A 12264-nucleotide genomic window follows, 5' to 3' on the forward strand; every position below is an offset into this window, starting at 1 on the left:
ATTCCAATTTATTAAAACAAGAGAAAGGAATGGACTGTCTGATTGAGTTTTGCGTTTGAGGTTTTGCTGATCTGACACTTAATTTATAAAATAACCTAGTTGGAATTGGCAGAAGTCAAATCTTTGAAACTAAATTATCAATTCGTTGGGCCTTTTGAGGCCATGGGCTTAGCCTCCGTCAATTAGTGTGGAAAGCGCTTCAAATCGATATAGCCAAAACTGGATCCGAAATAAAGACTGAACCATGATTAAAAGCATAGCGATATCATATTACTTTCCACCCTCCATTTTAGCTAGCCAACTATACTAGCAGACGACACCACAAATTTACGTATGGTACCCTAACTCCCAATACGAAAAAGACTCGACAGTTTGGAAGCTAGCTAGGACTCTGCTTTTTGCCCTTGTCAGCAATACTTACTAGTCTTGCTGAAGACGTTGTTGATCATTATCATAGTGTTGTGTAGGCGCGCCTCCAATGGTTTTGCGGTTTTACCACCAAGAACGTTTTGCACCGAGACCACGGACGTGCAAAATCTAAATTGTTTATTTTGGGTGTTGGTCACAAAAATCAGCTGATCATCTTGACCGACCGACTGAGAGAAATGGTGTCGACACAACAACCCGTGTGTTTGGGAGACTTTGAGGGTATTGCAAGAAGGCGGCTCACAAAGAATGCCTTCGATTATTACCAAAGTGGGGCGAATGACGAGCAATCGTTGAGGGATAATGTGGACGCTTTTCAACGGTAGGTACGCTACCTTTTTGGGGGGATTGCAACTTTGACTTTTGAGTGGTAAACGAGTGCTGGTCATCTCGCCACCTGACAAGCTCGCCCCAACAAAGTCGCCCCTTGCAAAGTTGCCCCCTACCCAGCTCGCCCGGGTTGTTGATTGAAACAAAGTTGCCCCCTGGCAACGTCGCCCCCTGGCAATGTCGCCCCCAAACAATGTCGCCCCCTAGCTAGCAAAGTCGCCCCCTGACAATGTCGCCCCCAGCCATTGTCGCCTCCTAGCAAACCAAAGTCGCCCCCAGATGTTGCTCGGAAAATAATTAAGGCTATAATAAAGGAACACGTTGCCTTGGATCGGTCAGGTTGGTCTTTGAAAAGCGTTCTGTAACTGTTATAAAATCGGTATGGTAAGAAAGATGTTGTAAAAGTAGAATACAATGATCTACACAAATATGCCTCGAAATTGCGTGGTTTTCGTTTTACCTCGTTGACAAACACGTTCGGCCATTTATGGGAGTCAAAAACTGTCAGGGGGCGACTTTGTAACAACTCGGGGTGAGCCGGTTAGGGGGCGACTTTGGGGCGACTTTGTTGGTGGCGAGCTTGCTAGGTGGCGAGATGACCAGCCTCCGTGGTAAACGATGACGGTCGACGGTTTAGCCATCATGGCATGGTTCAGCTTGTTCAGCAGATGTTGATGGTCGACGGTTCATACAGCAGATGATGGAGGTGTTCTACGGATCCTGTTCTACTCCTAATACTATTTTATGCGGTTCGTTCCGCGGAATTCCGCTATTGCCACCACGAATGAGGCGAGAGCGGAACGAACCTTCTGTCTGTTGTAGGGTACTTTTAGAACTATATCGTCTGCTATCGTCTCCCGTAAAGACGATAGCGGACGAAACCGCAATAGTTCTGGTGTTCCACCTTGTATTAGTTCCACCTAGTATTATTATAATAATTTAATATAATAGCCCCGCCTGTGTTGTGAGTGGGAATCCTGGAGTATGGGCTACACCTAGCCTAGACCATGTAGACCCAGTAACTGTGGCGCTGTATTCCTTTTTCGAAATGTCTGACATTATCAGTCAACTAGTACGTAAAATGTATAATACTAGCTAGTTTGACTGTTAATGTCAAAAAATTTGAAAAAGGAATACAGCGCCCCAGATACAGGGTCTAGCATCATGTCTAGGCCACACCTGTACTCCGATCCTAGTAGGAACTATGCGGTTTCATTCCGCTATCGGTTTCATTCCCCTATAGTCCCTATAAAACCGCATAGTTCTAGGAGTAGCCCTCACCATAGTTCCGGCCCCAACTTGACAATAATATTAACAAAGTAAAAAAGACATTTGAAACTTTACAGAGGCAACAGAGGCGATTGCCTCCATGCAGTGCTCCTTTACAGTAGAATTTTACAACTTCCTCAATAAGTCATAGGGTGGCCTTTACCAAGGAGAAACCGCCTTCGTGCCCTTGCCCTTTCAAAAACGAAGCATACAGGCCTGAAAGATGGTTTTGCCCTAGATCTATGAGCTTCGTTCCACTACTATCGTCTTTGTTCCACCACTATTCGTAGAATAGGAGTAGTTTAGCCCCACTTTTGTGGCTTTGGCCACAGTGTGCTATACTGTTTAAAATTTTAGCATCATGTATGTATGAATGCTGACTCTTTGAATTGTTCTCAGGATTGTAGGTCTACCGTGTCCTTTATTTTTTGGGAGTATTTTCATGTGTTTTTATTGTTTGTTTGTTTGTTTGAATGATCTTCCCAGCTTAGGGAACTCGGCAAACTCCCACAAGGGATATAAGCACCAAGCTGGCAACAGCCAATCTCTCTCTCAAACATTGGTTTTAACGTCTATGATTATGAATTACACAAATCAAGAAACTGTGCTTCATTAACTAGACGACAATATTTGTTCAAGTCATTGTGAAATCAGCGGTTAGCTGGGGGATTCAAACCCACAACCTTGTGATTGCAAGTCCTGCAGTCTAACCACTTGACCACGGTGACGGTCCAAAAAGGCCACAGGAATTTTCCAGACACTACAGGGTCAGAGAGACATTCATCAAAGTTTGATTTATTGTATGTATAGATGCTGTACTACTGCCTAATTTGCTGCTTATAATGCCAGTCACTCTGCAAAAAAAAAAGAAGGCCTACACTACTCCAGTCCTAGAACTATGACTGGAGTCTGACAATATAGTATCCATAACTAGTGAAACGAACCTAAGTTTGAGGTGAGGCCTACACTAGGATACTCAAAATAGACATTATCACTGCCACTGATGCCTTATGTGGTGGTAAAGCACACTGACACTTTGCTTGTTTGATGTTTTAGTTTTAATTTTTAATTTTTATTTTTATTAAAACATACTATTTAAAGTTTATCCACCATGAATGATATGAACATGTGACTGACAGAATATAATTTTTTAAATTTTTTTTATAATGGAATATTTATTCAACAACATTTAAAAAAGACACTGGCAGTAAAAAATCTGAATTGCGTTCTCAAATTTACAATTTGTCAGTTAATACAATAAAAAGATAACATGCCTGTGATATTTTTTCACAGGGCTTGGGGAAAGTACTGTGTATACAGTGCTAACACACATCAGTGTTTGGGTAAAAAAAACAAAATTAATATTCTTTATCCCCTGATCTTACCGGAGTACCTGTGATTTTTTTAACAGATTTTGGGAAAGTACCGAGTATATGGGTAAAACCAAAACTAATATGTGTTTATTTTTTACAGATACCGACTGAAGCCCAAACTATTAAGAGATGTTTCCAAACGAGACCTTCGTACCACCATCTTGGGTCAAGAGATTGCTTTTCCTATAGCTGTAGCTCCCACAGCGATGCAGCGCATGGCACACAGTGATGGAGAAGTGGCAACAGCAAAAGGTATGGTGTGGAAGGACTCAGAGAGATGATGGTGTACGCTATGTCTAGCTTTGATAATCTTAGCTTGATTTCTCCTTACATACCTTAGGACCTTTAAAGCCATTAGACCCTTTCGGTAAACAGTGTTGTCCAAGTCCCACACTTTGTGTATCACAACTTATATATAAAATAACAAACCTGTGAAAATTTAAGCTCAATCGGTCATCCGAGTCGGGAGAAAATAACAGGAAAACCAACCCTTGTTTCCCCACGTTTCGCCGTGTCTTGACATGTGTTTAACCATGGAGGAAGAAAATTTTCTTCCTCCATGGTTTAACATAAATCCCTAATTCTCGCTATCGAGAATTGATATTGTTTTAATGTTTTCTAAAAAAGTAAAGCAGTTCATGGACTTATATTTCAAGAGAAGTCTTTCACCACTACCTTCTGTAAACCCTGTAAATTATTTGTAAATCTGTGAGCTTTTTGTTTGTTTTCTGTGCCGAAAGTGTATAATGGCTTTAATTGCCACACAAGGAAACTTTTGCAGGCAACTTGGAGGCAAGCATTTGCAATGCAGTCTACAAGACCAAATTGGTAGCACATGAGTTACAATGTGAATGCCAAAGTTTCTTCTTGGAGATTGCCTGGAACTGGTTGCCTGTAAATTGCCCCATGTGGCAAGGCCCTTCGACCTAACAGCTACATGTACATGTATGATTGACACCGACAGACCATTCACTTGAAAGTTGTTTTATTTTTTTTTCATCATTTGATATGTTCCCAATCGGGTATATTTAGAATGTTGATTTGAAAGATCATCAAAAACCTGTGCAAAGATGGTTTTGGTGGATGCAAAAGCCCTCCACAATCAAATGAGATTGAATGTTGTGATAGAATGAGATTGAATGTTGTTCTGATGTGTTCCGTGTTTTTATTGTAGGTCTCTAGTGGGCTTTGTGCCTTTTATATATTTATTGTAACGATTGTGATTCAAATACAAATCAGTGTAATGGAGTGACTTCTGAAATTGGGTATATTTAGAATGTTGATTTGAAAGGTCATCAAAAACCTGTGCAAAGATGGTTTGTTGCAACCTCTGCTCTGGTCTTTGACCATCGGCAGGAGTGAGAGATACGATTGTTGAGTGTACACATGTTTCCTATAAACAAAGTTTTTGTCTGTTTGTTTGTTTGCTTGTTTGTTTAGATGATCTTCCCATCAAGGGAACTTGGCAAACTCCCACAAGGGGGGTATAAACACCAAGTTGGGACAGCCAATCTCTCTAATACAAACTTTGGTTTAACATCTTTGATTATGATGCACAAATCAGGAAATTGCGATTCATTAACTGGACAACAACATGTTTTTATAGTAGGTCTCTATTGGCCTTTGTGCCTTTTATATATTTATTGTAATGATTGGGATTTAAATACAAATCAGCGTATTGGAGTGACTTCTGAAATGTTTTTAATTAACCTAATAATAAAAACTTGTCAACAAGTCACGTCACATGGCAGTTTAGTTCCAAAGAATGCTGATTAGCGTAAAAACGAAAAGCCAAACCATAAAACATTCACATTATTTATGTTTATTTCTTTTCAAGCGGCCTCATCTCTTGGAACTGGTATCATTCTGAGTTCATGGGCCACGTCCACAATTGAGGAGGTAGCGGAAGCCTGCACACCTGAAGGCCTGTGCTGGTTTCAGCTCTATGTCTACCGAGATCGTAACGTCGTCAGAGATCTTGTCAGGAGGGCGGAGCAAGCTGGTTACAAGGCGCTGTTCGTTACGGTGGACACGCCTATGTTAGGCAGGAGACTAGCTGATGTTAGAAACAAGTTTTCTTTGCCATCACATCTCAGGTATGAGGCAAAGGGTTGTAGAAAAGGGGAGGCTAGACAAATTTTACTCAAGATGATTGTTTTAAAACGTTTCTGCTGCAAAGAGATTTTTAAAGGTAGGGTCATACTTTGGAATAATGACCCCCGAAAAAAATGTATGTAAGTTTTAATGAATACCTGCTAGTGAAGACTGGTAACAGTAGTACGTATTATGAATCAATACAGAAAGGCAAAAATCTCTAAAGATTGTCTGCAGGCGGCTTTTTGAAATATCCTAAGTGACCGTTGAGTGCTGCCTGGTACTTGCCCTCACCTAGAGTAAATGGTAATGTTGAAAATACTGTGACAGTTTTAGCTGTTTTCTCAATAAAGCACACACTTTATTTAACTGAATATTTTACATAATGTGACTTTTGGTTGTATCTTTCTTGATGATTTCCCCTTGAATCAACATTATGTTGACAAAAGCCAAGCGATGAACAGACCCTCCGTTTTTAAACAGGACAGGTTCTTTTTACTATTAGGTTAGCCAACTTCAACGTTAATGCTCATCTTTCGAGCGGGGTGAAGCACTCTGAGGACTCTGGTCTGGCCGCTTACGTCGCTTCACTCATAGATCCGTCACTGAACTGGGAGCACATCGAATGGCTCAAGACAATCACATCAATGCCTATCGTCCTTAAAGGAATACTCACAGGTAAAGAGGTACATGGTGGAGTGCTAGTTTTGAGCAGCCCTTCGGGTGTGAAACGCGTAATATAACAATCGATTATTATTACATATTATTATTATTAAGTTCTTAATGCTCAAGTCGTTGATTGTAAATTTTATGTTTCAGCTGAGGATGCTCGTCTCGCTGTTAAACATAACATCTCAGGCATCGTCGTGTCAAACCATGGGGCAAGGCAGCTTGATGGTGTCCAAGCAACGGTGAGTGAACTCAATCTAATTGTCCTAGTCACGGTACATATTTAAACAGAGTGACTCTGATTGCACAGTGTAGGAAATGTAATATTTTACTGAGGGCATACTTCGGTTGAAGGGTTTGCATAACACTGTTTATGGTTACAGATTTAAAGATGGGAAGTGTGGAAAACTTCCCTTCCCTTTACAATCTGTTCGCCTGAAATGCTGCAGTTTTTCAAAAATGAGAAAAAACAACAAGTTTTTCACTTTTGAGTCCAAAACCCAATGTTTAAAGCGGTGAAAACATAATTTGTTTTTAGTTACTACATGTTTTTTGGTGGCTCCAAAGAGAAAGTAAGCTTAAACTTTCACATTTTTTTTGTTTCCAGTTTGTGGGGTCTCATAAAGTATGAGTACTGTCATCTGACAATTACTAATGTTGTTCATATGCTTTATCTTCACATACTTAGAAATGTGTTCCTATTTAATCTGTCAATATAAAAGCTGAGACTGTTTAGAAGTAACACAAAATATGCACATTTGAAATAACGAAAAGAAAAAAATGTTTTATTCTTCAAGTTTTTTATATTTTTATGTATATTCAGATAGACGCATTGTCCGAGGTGGTGGAGGCAGTGCGAGGGTCCAACATAGAGGTGTATCTCGATGGAGGAGTAAGAAAAGGCACTGATGTCTTGAAGGCGCTGGCCCTGGGGGCTAGAGCCGTCTTCATCGGCCGACCGGTCCTGTGGGGACTGGCTTACGATGTAAGTACCATTTACAGTATTCAAAGATAGACGCATTGTCCGAGGTGGTGGAGGCAGTGTGTGGGTCCAACATAGAGATGTATCTCGATGGAGGAGTAAGAAAAGGCAATGATGTCTTGAAGGCACTGGCCCTGGGGGCTAGAGCCGTCTTCATCGGCCGACCAGTCCTGTGGGGACTGGCTTACGATGTAGGTGAACCTTATTTCTGACTAGGCCTGGGCGACCAGTGAAATTTACTTGACTAGTTCTTTTTTACTAGTCGCGCCTGAAATTGTTGCGACTTCGACACTAGTCGCAACAAATCTTTTATTCCCAAGATGCTTTGTGGCAAATTGTTTTACTGCAGACGCAAATTGTAAAATCCACGTTTAATGGATTGAAGGATTGTTGTGAGCAATACAATTGGTTCACCATTCAGGAAGTCGCGACTGTTTTTGTAGTTGTTGTGGCTACACCATTAACAGCAGTCGCAACTTGACTAAGCAATTAATAGTTGCAACTACAACACTAATCGCACTATTTAGGTTTGATTTAGGGAAGCATTATCTGTATTTGTTTCGTTTCTTAGACAAGTAATAAGAACATATACAAGTAAACAAAACAAGTACATGTATGCTCAAACAAAAGGAAACCTTCATTATTTTTTAGTGTGTGACTGAGAAAAACAAATTTCCATTCTTGTACAAAATATACACAAATGAATTGACCTCCAAAATGTTCACAATGGTTATATATCGTGCAGTTTGGGGATGTAAGTTCCGGGTCTTGAAGTAGTAAATTTAAATGGAAAAGTTGGACTCCCTACATTGTTGCCACCAATTACAGACTGTAACAAAGATGACAAAGAAAAGCTACGAATCTGTTTTCTGTATAGTTCCTTTTTTTAAGAACAGAAATATATATATAGAAATATCAAGAATGGCGTAGAAAAAGAAAGCTGGTGGGGATGACAAAAACTTGCTTTACACTTTGATTTTCTTGCCTATTGTCATGATTGTACATTTCTTGGCTTCTAAGCTGATTTTGCAAACCACATAACCTCTTCTGAGCAATGTTCTGGGCTCATAAGCTTTATAAAATTAGACACAGCGAACCTCCAAATGTTTTCTCTAAAAGTTTTGATTCGCATACTCATAATCTGACTTTGAATTTATACATTGATTTGTTTAGGGTGAAGCAGGAGTGAAGAAGATTCTTGAAATCATTCGGGAAGAGTTCAGTCTAGCAATGGCCCTTTCTGGTGAGTTGTTCCATAATTAACAGGTCTAGAAGCTGGCAATGATTTCTTAAAGGCACTGGACACCTTTTGATTTATTTGCTATCAGATGGAAATAAAAAGGTTCAGCTGAAGTCATTTTATATTTGAGTGATAAATTACTCTATAAAACATTATGAGAAACGGTTCGCTCTGGAGTATCATAGTTTTGGAGAAAGAAGTAATATTCCACAAATGTTATTTTGAGACCTCATATTTAGATTTTGAGCGTAGAAATAAAGCATCTGAAAGCACACAACTTCGTGTGACAAGGGTGTTTTTTTTCTTTCATTATTATCTCGCAACTTCGACGAACAATTGAGCTCAAATTTTTACAGGTTTGTTATTTTACGCATATGTTGAGATACACCAAGTGAGAAGACTGGTCTTTGACAATAACCAATTGTGTCCAGTGTCTTTGATGTAAAAAATGGGGTAGTATAAGTGAAACATTGTTGTGCTTTTTAGGTTTTGTTAGGGGAGGGGGCATTACTTTGGCTTTGAAAAGAGCATTTTTAATCTATAAATATTGTTATCGTAATATGATCCTCTTTTTGACATTGCAGCTTAATAGATTGTTTTACTGTAGAATATTGATCCGCCTACAAAAGAAATCTTAGAAAGGATCTCGTAGGTAGGTTTTTTGTGTCTTTCAATTTTAACCTTTGAATTTATTGACTTCTTTTTCAGGATGTGCCTCAATCAAAGACATCTCACCAGATCTGATCACAAAGAAGAATTTTTTGGTGATGTCCAAAATGTAAGACTCTCCTGTGAAAAATCCTCTATTAAAACATGTATAATTTAATAGTCTTTCAAAGTAAGCCACACGATTGCATGTCAATATTTGGCAGCATTTTATATAACATTGGCAGACCATTATTTGTTGTAACATTTGCAAGGCTAGAGACCATCGTGTAGGGAAACTCAACTATTTGTGTACTTTTGGGGAGAGTAGGTGGCGGCAGACTTTCTATTCAATTCATTTTCTTTGGAAACTTTCAGAACTATGGCCCTTTTCAAAACCACAGCTTCGGTTTTGGATTCGGCTCAGGCAAGCTTGGCCCTGCGGTTGTCTTTGCAATTGCGCCTGTTTTGTGTACGTGCTCAGGGCGTCAGACACGAGGATGGAGCTTGAAGCTGAATCTAAAGCCGAAGCTGTGGTTTAAAAAAAAGGGCCTATGTAAACAACATAAATATACCTAGTAAATCTGCTGCCCACTTGTGTTCCAAAATCTGCCAATGCTTATTGCATGGCAAGGGTTATTGCATCAGGAACCAATATCATACCATTCCATTGCCACTCGTACAATGCAAAGTGGCCAGGGGGGGGGGTAGGGCTCAAGCAGGTTGAAGGTCTGAACCTTAACCAAAAATTTAAGCTCAACAATTTTGTGTAGGATCCTGCAAATATTTCCAGGTAGATAATTTGTATGGACATGACATCATAGCTGTCCCCATGTAGCCTTATTTGCAATGCTATCTTTGCTCAATTCCTTTGCCCTCTAGTCCACGATTAAATGACGCAAGTGCATGTGGTCTTACACACTCGCCGACTTAGAGGGTCTTTTACACAGCGGAACAATCTTCTAGGCTTTCTTTGTTTGTTTTTGTGCACCTGCCCATAGAGAAAATCTTTATAGGACCAGGGCCCAGCTTCATAAAGCCTTTAAGCACAGAAGAATCTTGCTAAGTGGAAACTAGGTACCAGCCCAAATTAAGTTTACATTGTTGCAGCTGGTGCCCCACTAAATTTCTGCTTAGCAGAGAAATTTGCTGAGCAGTATTTGTTGCTTAATAGTTTTATAAAATTGGGACGTGGTAACTCGAGACACATGTATCCCGCCTATTGAACAGTCTTCATGTTCCCATTTAAAACGCTCAGACTGTTCTGTTCAAAAAGGGTCTCAAGACTCACCTGTTCTCCTCAACATTACTTTGGTCTTTCTTTTCTCCTTATAAAGTGCCTTACATCCTTTGGTAATTAGGTGTTATATGAATCCAGTGACTATATTTTTTAGTAAACCAGGGACGTATACCGAAAGAGGATATTAAACGACGGGTATCTTGTTATTATTGTCATAGAACAGTATCCTCACTTGGTATATCCAAACATGGTAAAATAAGGAGTCCGTGAAAATATATTTCACTTTGAATTGGTCATCGAGTTTGCAAGAAAACGATGAAAGAAAAAGCAACCTTTTTGCATTGGATTGTGTGCCTTCAGATGCCTGAGTAAGGCTTCATGCCTGAAGCTTTACACAGATTCCAAGTTTTGGTTGTGAAAAATTACCTCTTCTACATTACTTCAATGGGGGAAGTTTTGATAATATCAAAAGCTCTTCAGTGTTCTCTATGAAGTAAATTTGTTTGGTCATTAACTTTTGGATTAACCAAAGGTATACCCACCAATGTTATAACAGTATGTCTAAACTAAAAACTGACTCTATGAAAGTATAAAATAAAATTGAATAAATCGGCATGCCAATATATTAATAACATAGTCATGTTATGAAACTTTAATTACAATTAGCTTGTTTTCTGCCCTGGGTGGGGATTATAAGGTCGTTAGAGCAAGTGTGGATTTCACAAAATTGGTTTTGCATGTGATCAAGTGTGTCTTTACAAGTACTTGACTGTCACAAGAAAACCAAAAACTTGACCATTTTCTATAAGAAAACATGTTTTTTATTTTTTGGGGGATTTTTAATATTCGATTTTTTAATTTTCAAACTAAATTTGTCAAATTATCAACATTTTGTTTATTGAAATTCTATTGGTAATGACGGAAATATCATAAAAAATTAGTTATCTTTATTATAGCTCCAAGCTGACTGGAAAATTAGAAAGGAAGAAAAGTACAATATATAACACTAACAAATAAAGTTTAAATGTAGGTCTATTAAATGATTGTATTTTTTGTTAAATGCCACCGTCTCAGACCAATTTATTTGTGTTCAGTCATCCATTTCTTGAAGTACATTCCCTAACTACTAGTATAGACCATAAACTGCAAAAACTTGGTTGTTAAAACTTGACTCCATGGTAGGGCCTACATGTTGCAACATTATAGACACCTTACAGATAAAATGACGCCAGTTAAAGGCTTCTCACTTGGTGTATCTCAACATAATAATATAATAACCCGTTTTTATATAGCGCTTTTCACACCCGGAGGGCGTCCCAAAGCGCTTCACATTATTACCCCTGGTCACTGGGCCTTAATTCACTCCTTAAACCATCTCAGCTCCCTGGTAGGGAGTATGCAGCCTGTGCAACATTAATATGCGCTACTCGGCTAAATCAACCACAAGAACCATCTCTGCCCTCACAGGTACCCATTTACCCCTGGGTGGAGAGAAGCAATTATAGTTAAGTGTCTTGCTCAGAGACACAAGTGTCACGACCGGGATTCGAACCCACACTCTGCTGAACAGAAGCATCAGAGCTTGAGTTCGGTGCTCTTATCCGCTCGGCCACGACACCCCACATAGGTATATGCACAATATAACAACCTGCTAAAATGGAAGAAAAAACACCCTTGTCACACGAAGTTGTGTGCTTTCGGATGCTTGATTTCGAGACCACAAAATCTTATTTTGAAGTCTCGAAATCAAATTCAAATATTTTAGGTGAAAACTACGTTACTTCAGAGGGAGCCGTTTCTCACAATGTTGTATACTTTCAAAAGCTCCCCAAGTAAGTTTTTATGCTAACAATTATTTTGAGTAAATACCAATAGTGTCCAGTGCCTTTTAGATCTTATCATAAAGCAGGAAGTTATTGTGTACAATCTGCTAAACATGTCAGACACGCAGATATTAGGCTAACCATGCATGTTCTCGTGCGATTAGTGCCAAACT

The 12264-nt window shown here is 39.3% G+C and overlaps 1 protein-coding gene across 1 annotated transcript; it reads left to right on the forward strand.

Annotated features, from left to right (window-relative positions):
* Nucleotides 1-486: 486 nt before the first annotated feature.
* LOC139934964 (2-Hydroxyacid oxidase 1-like) lies at nucleotides 487-11316 on the forward strand. Its single transcript, XM_071929399.1, has 8 exons — nucleotides 487-748; nucleotides 3499-3650; nucleotides 5236-5494; nucleotides 5998-6170; nucleotides 6312-6403; nucleotides 6985-7146; nucleotides 8317-8386; nucleotides 9092-11316. The coding sequence occupies exons 1-8, from the start codon at nucleotides 606-608 to the stop codon at nucleotides 9163-9165; spliced, it is 1125 nt and encodes a 374-aa protein (XP_071785500.1). The 5' UTR covers nucleotides 487-605; the 3' UTR covers nucleotides 9166-11316.
* Nucleotides 11317-12264: the final 948 nt, after the last annotated feature.

Source organism: Asterias amurensis, chromosome 1 (genome assembly GCF_032118995.1).
Source record: "Asterias amurensis chromosome 1, ASM3211899v1".
Lineage (NCBI taxonomy): Eukaryota > Metazoa > Echinodermata > Asteroidea > Forcipulatida > Asteriidae > Asterias > Asterias amurensis.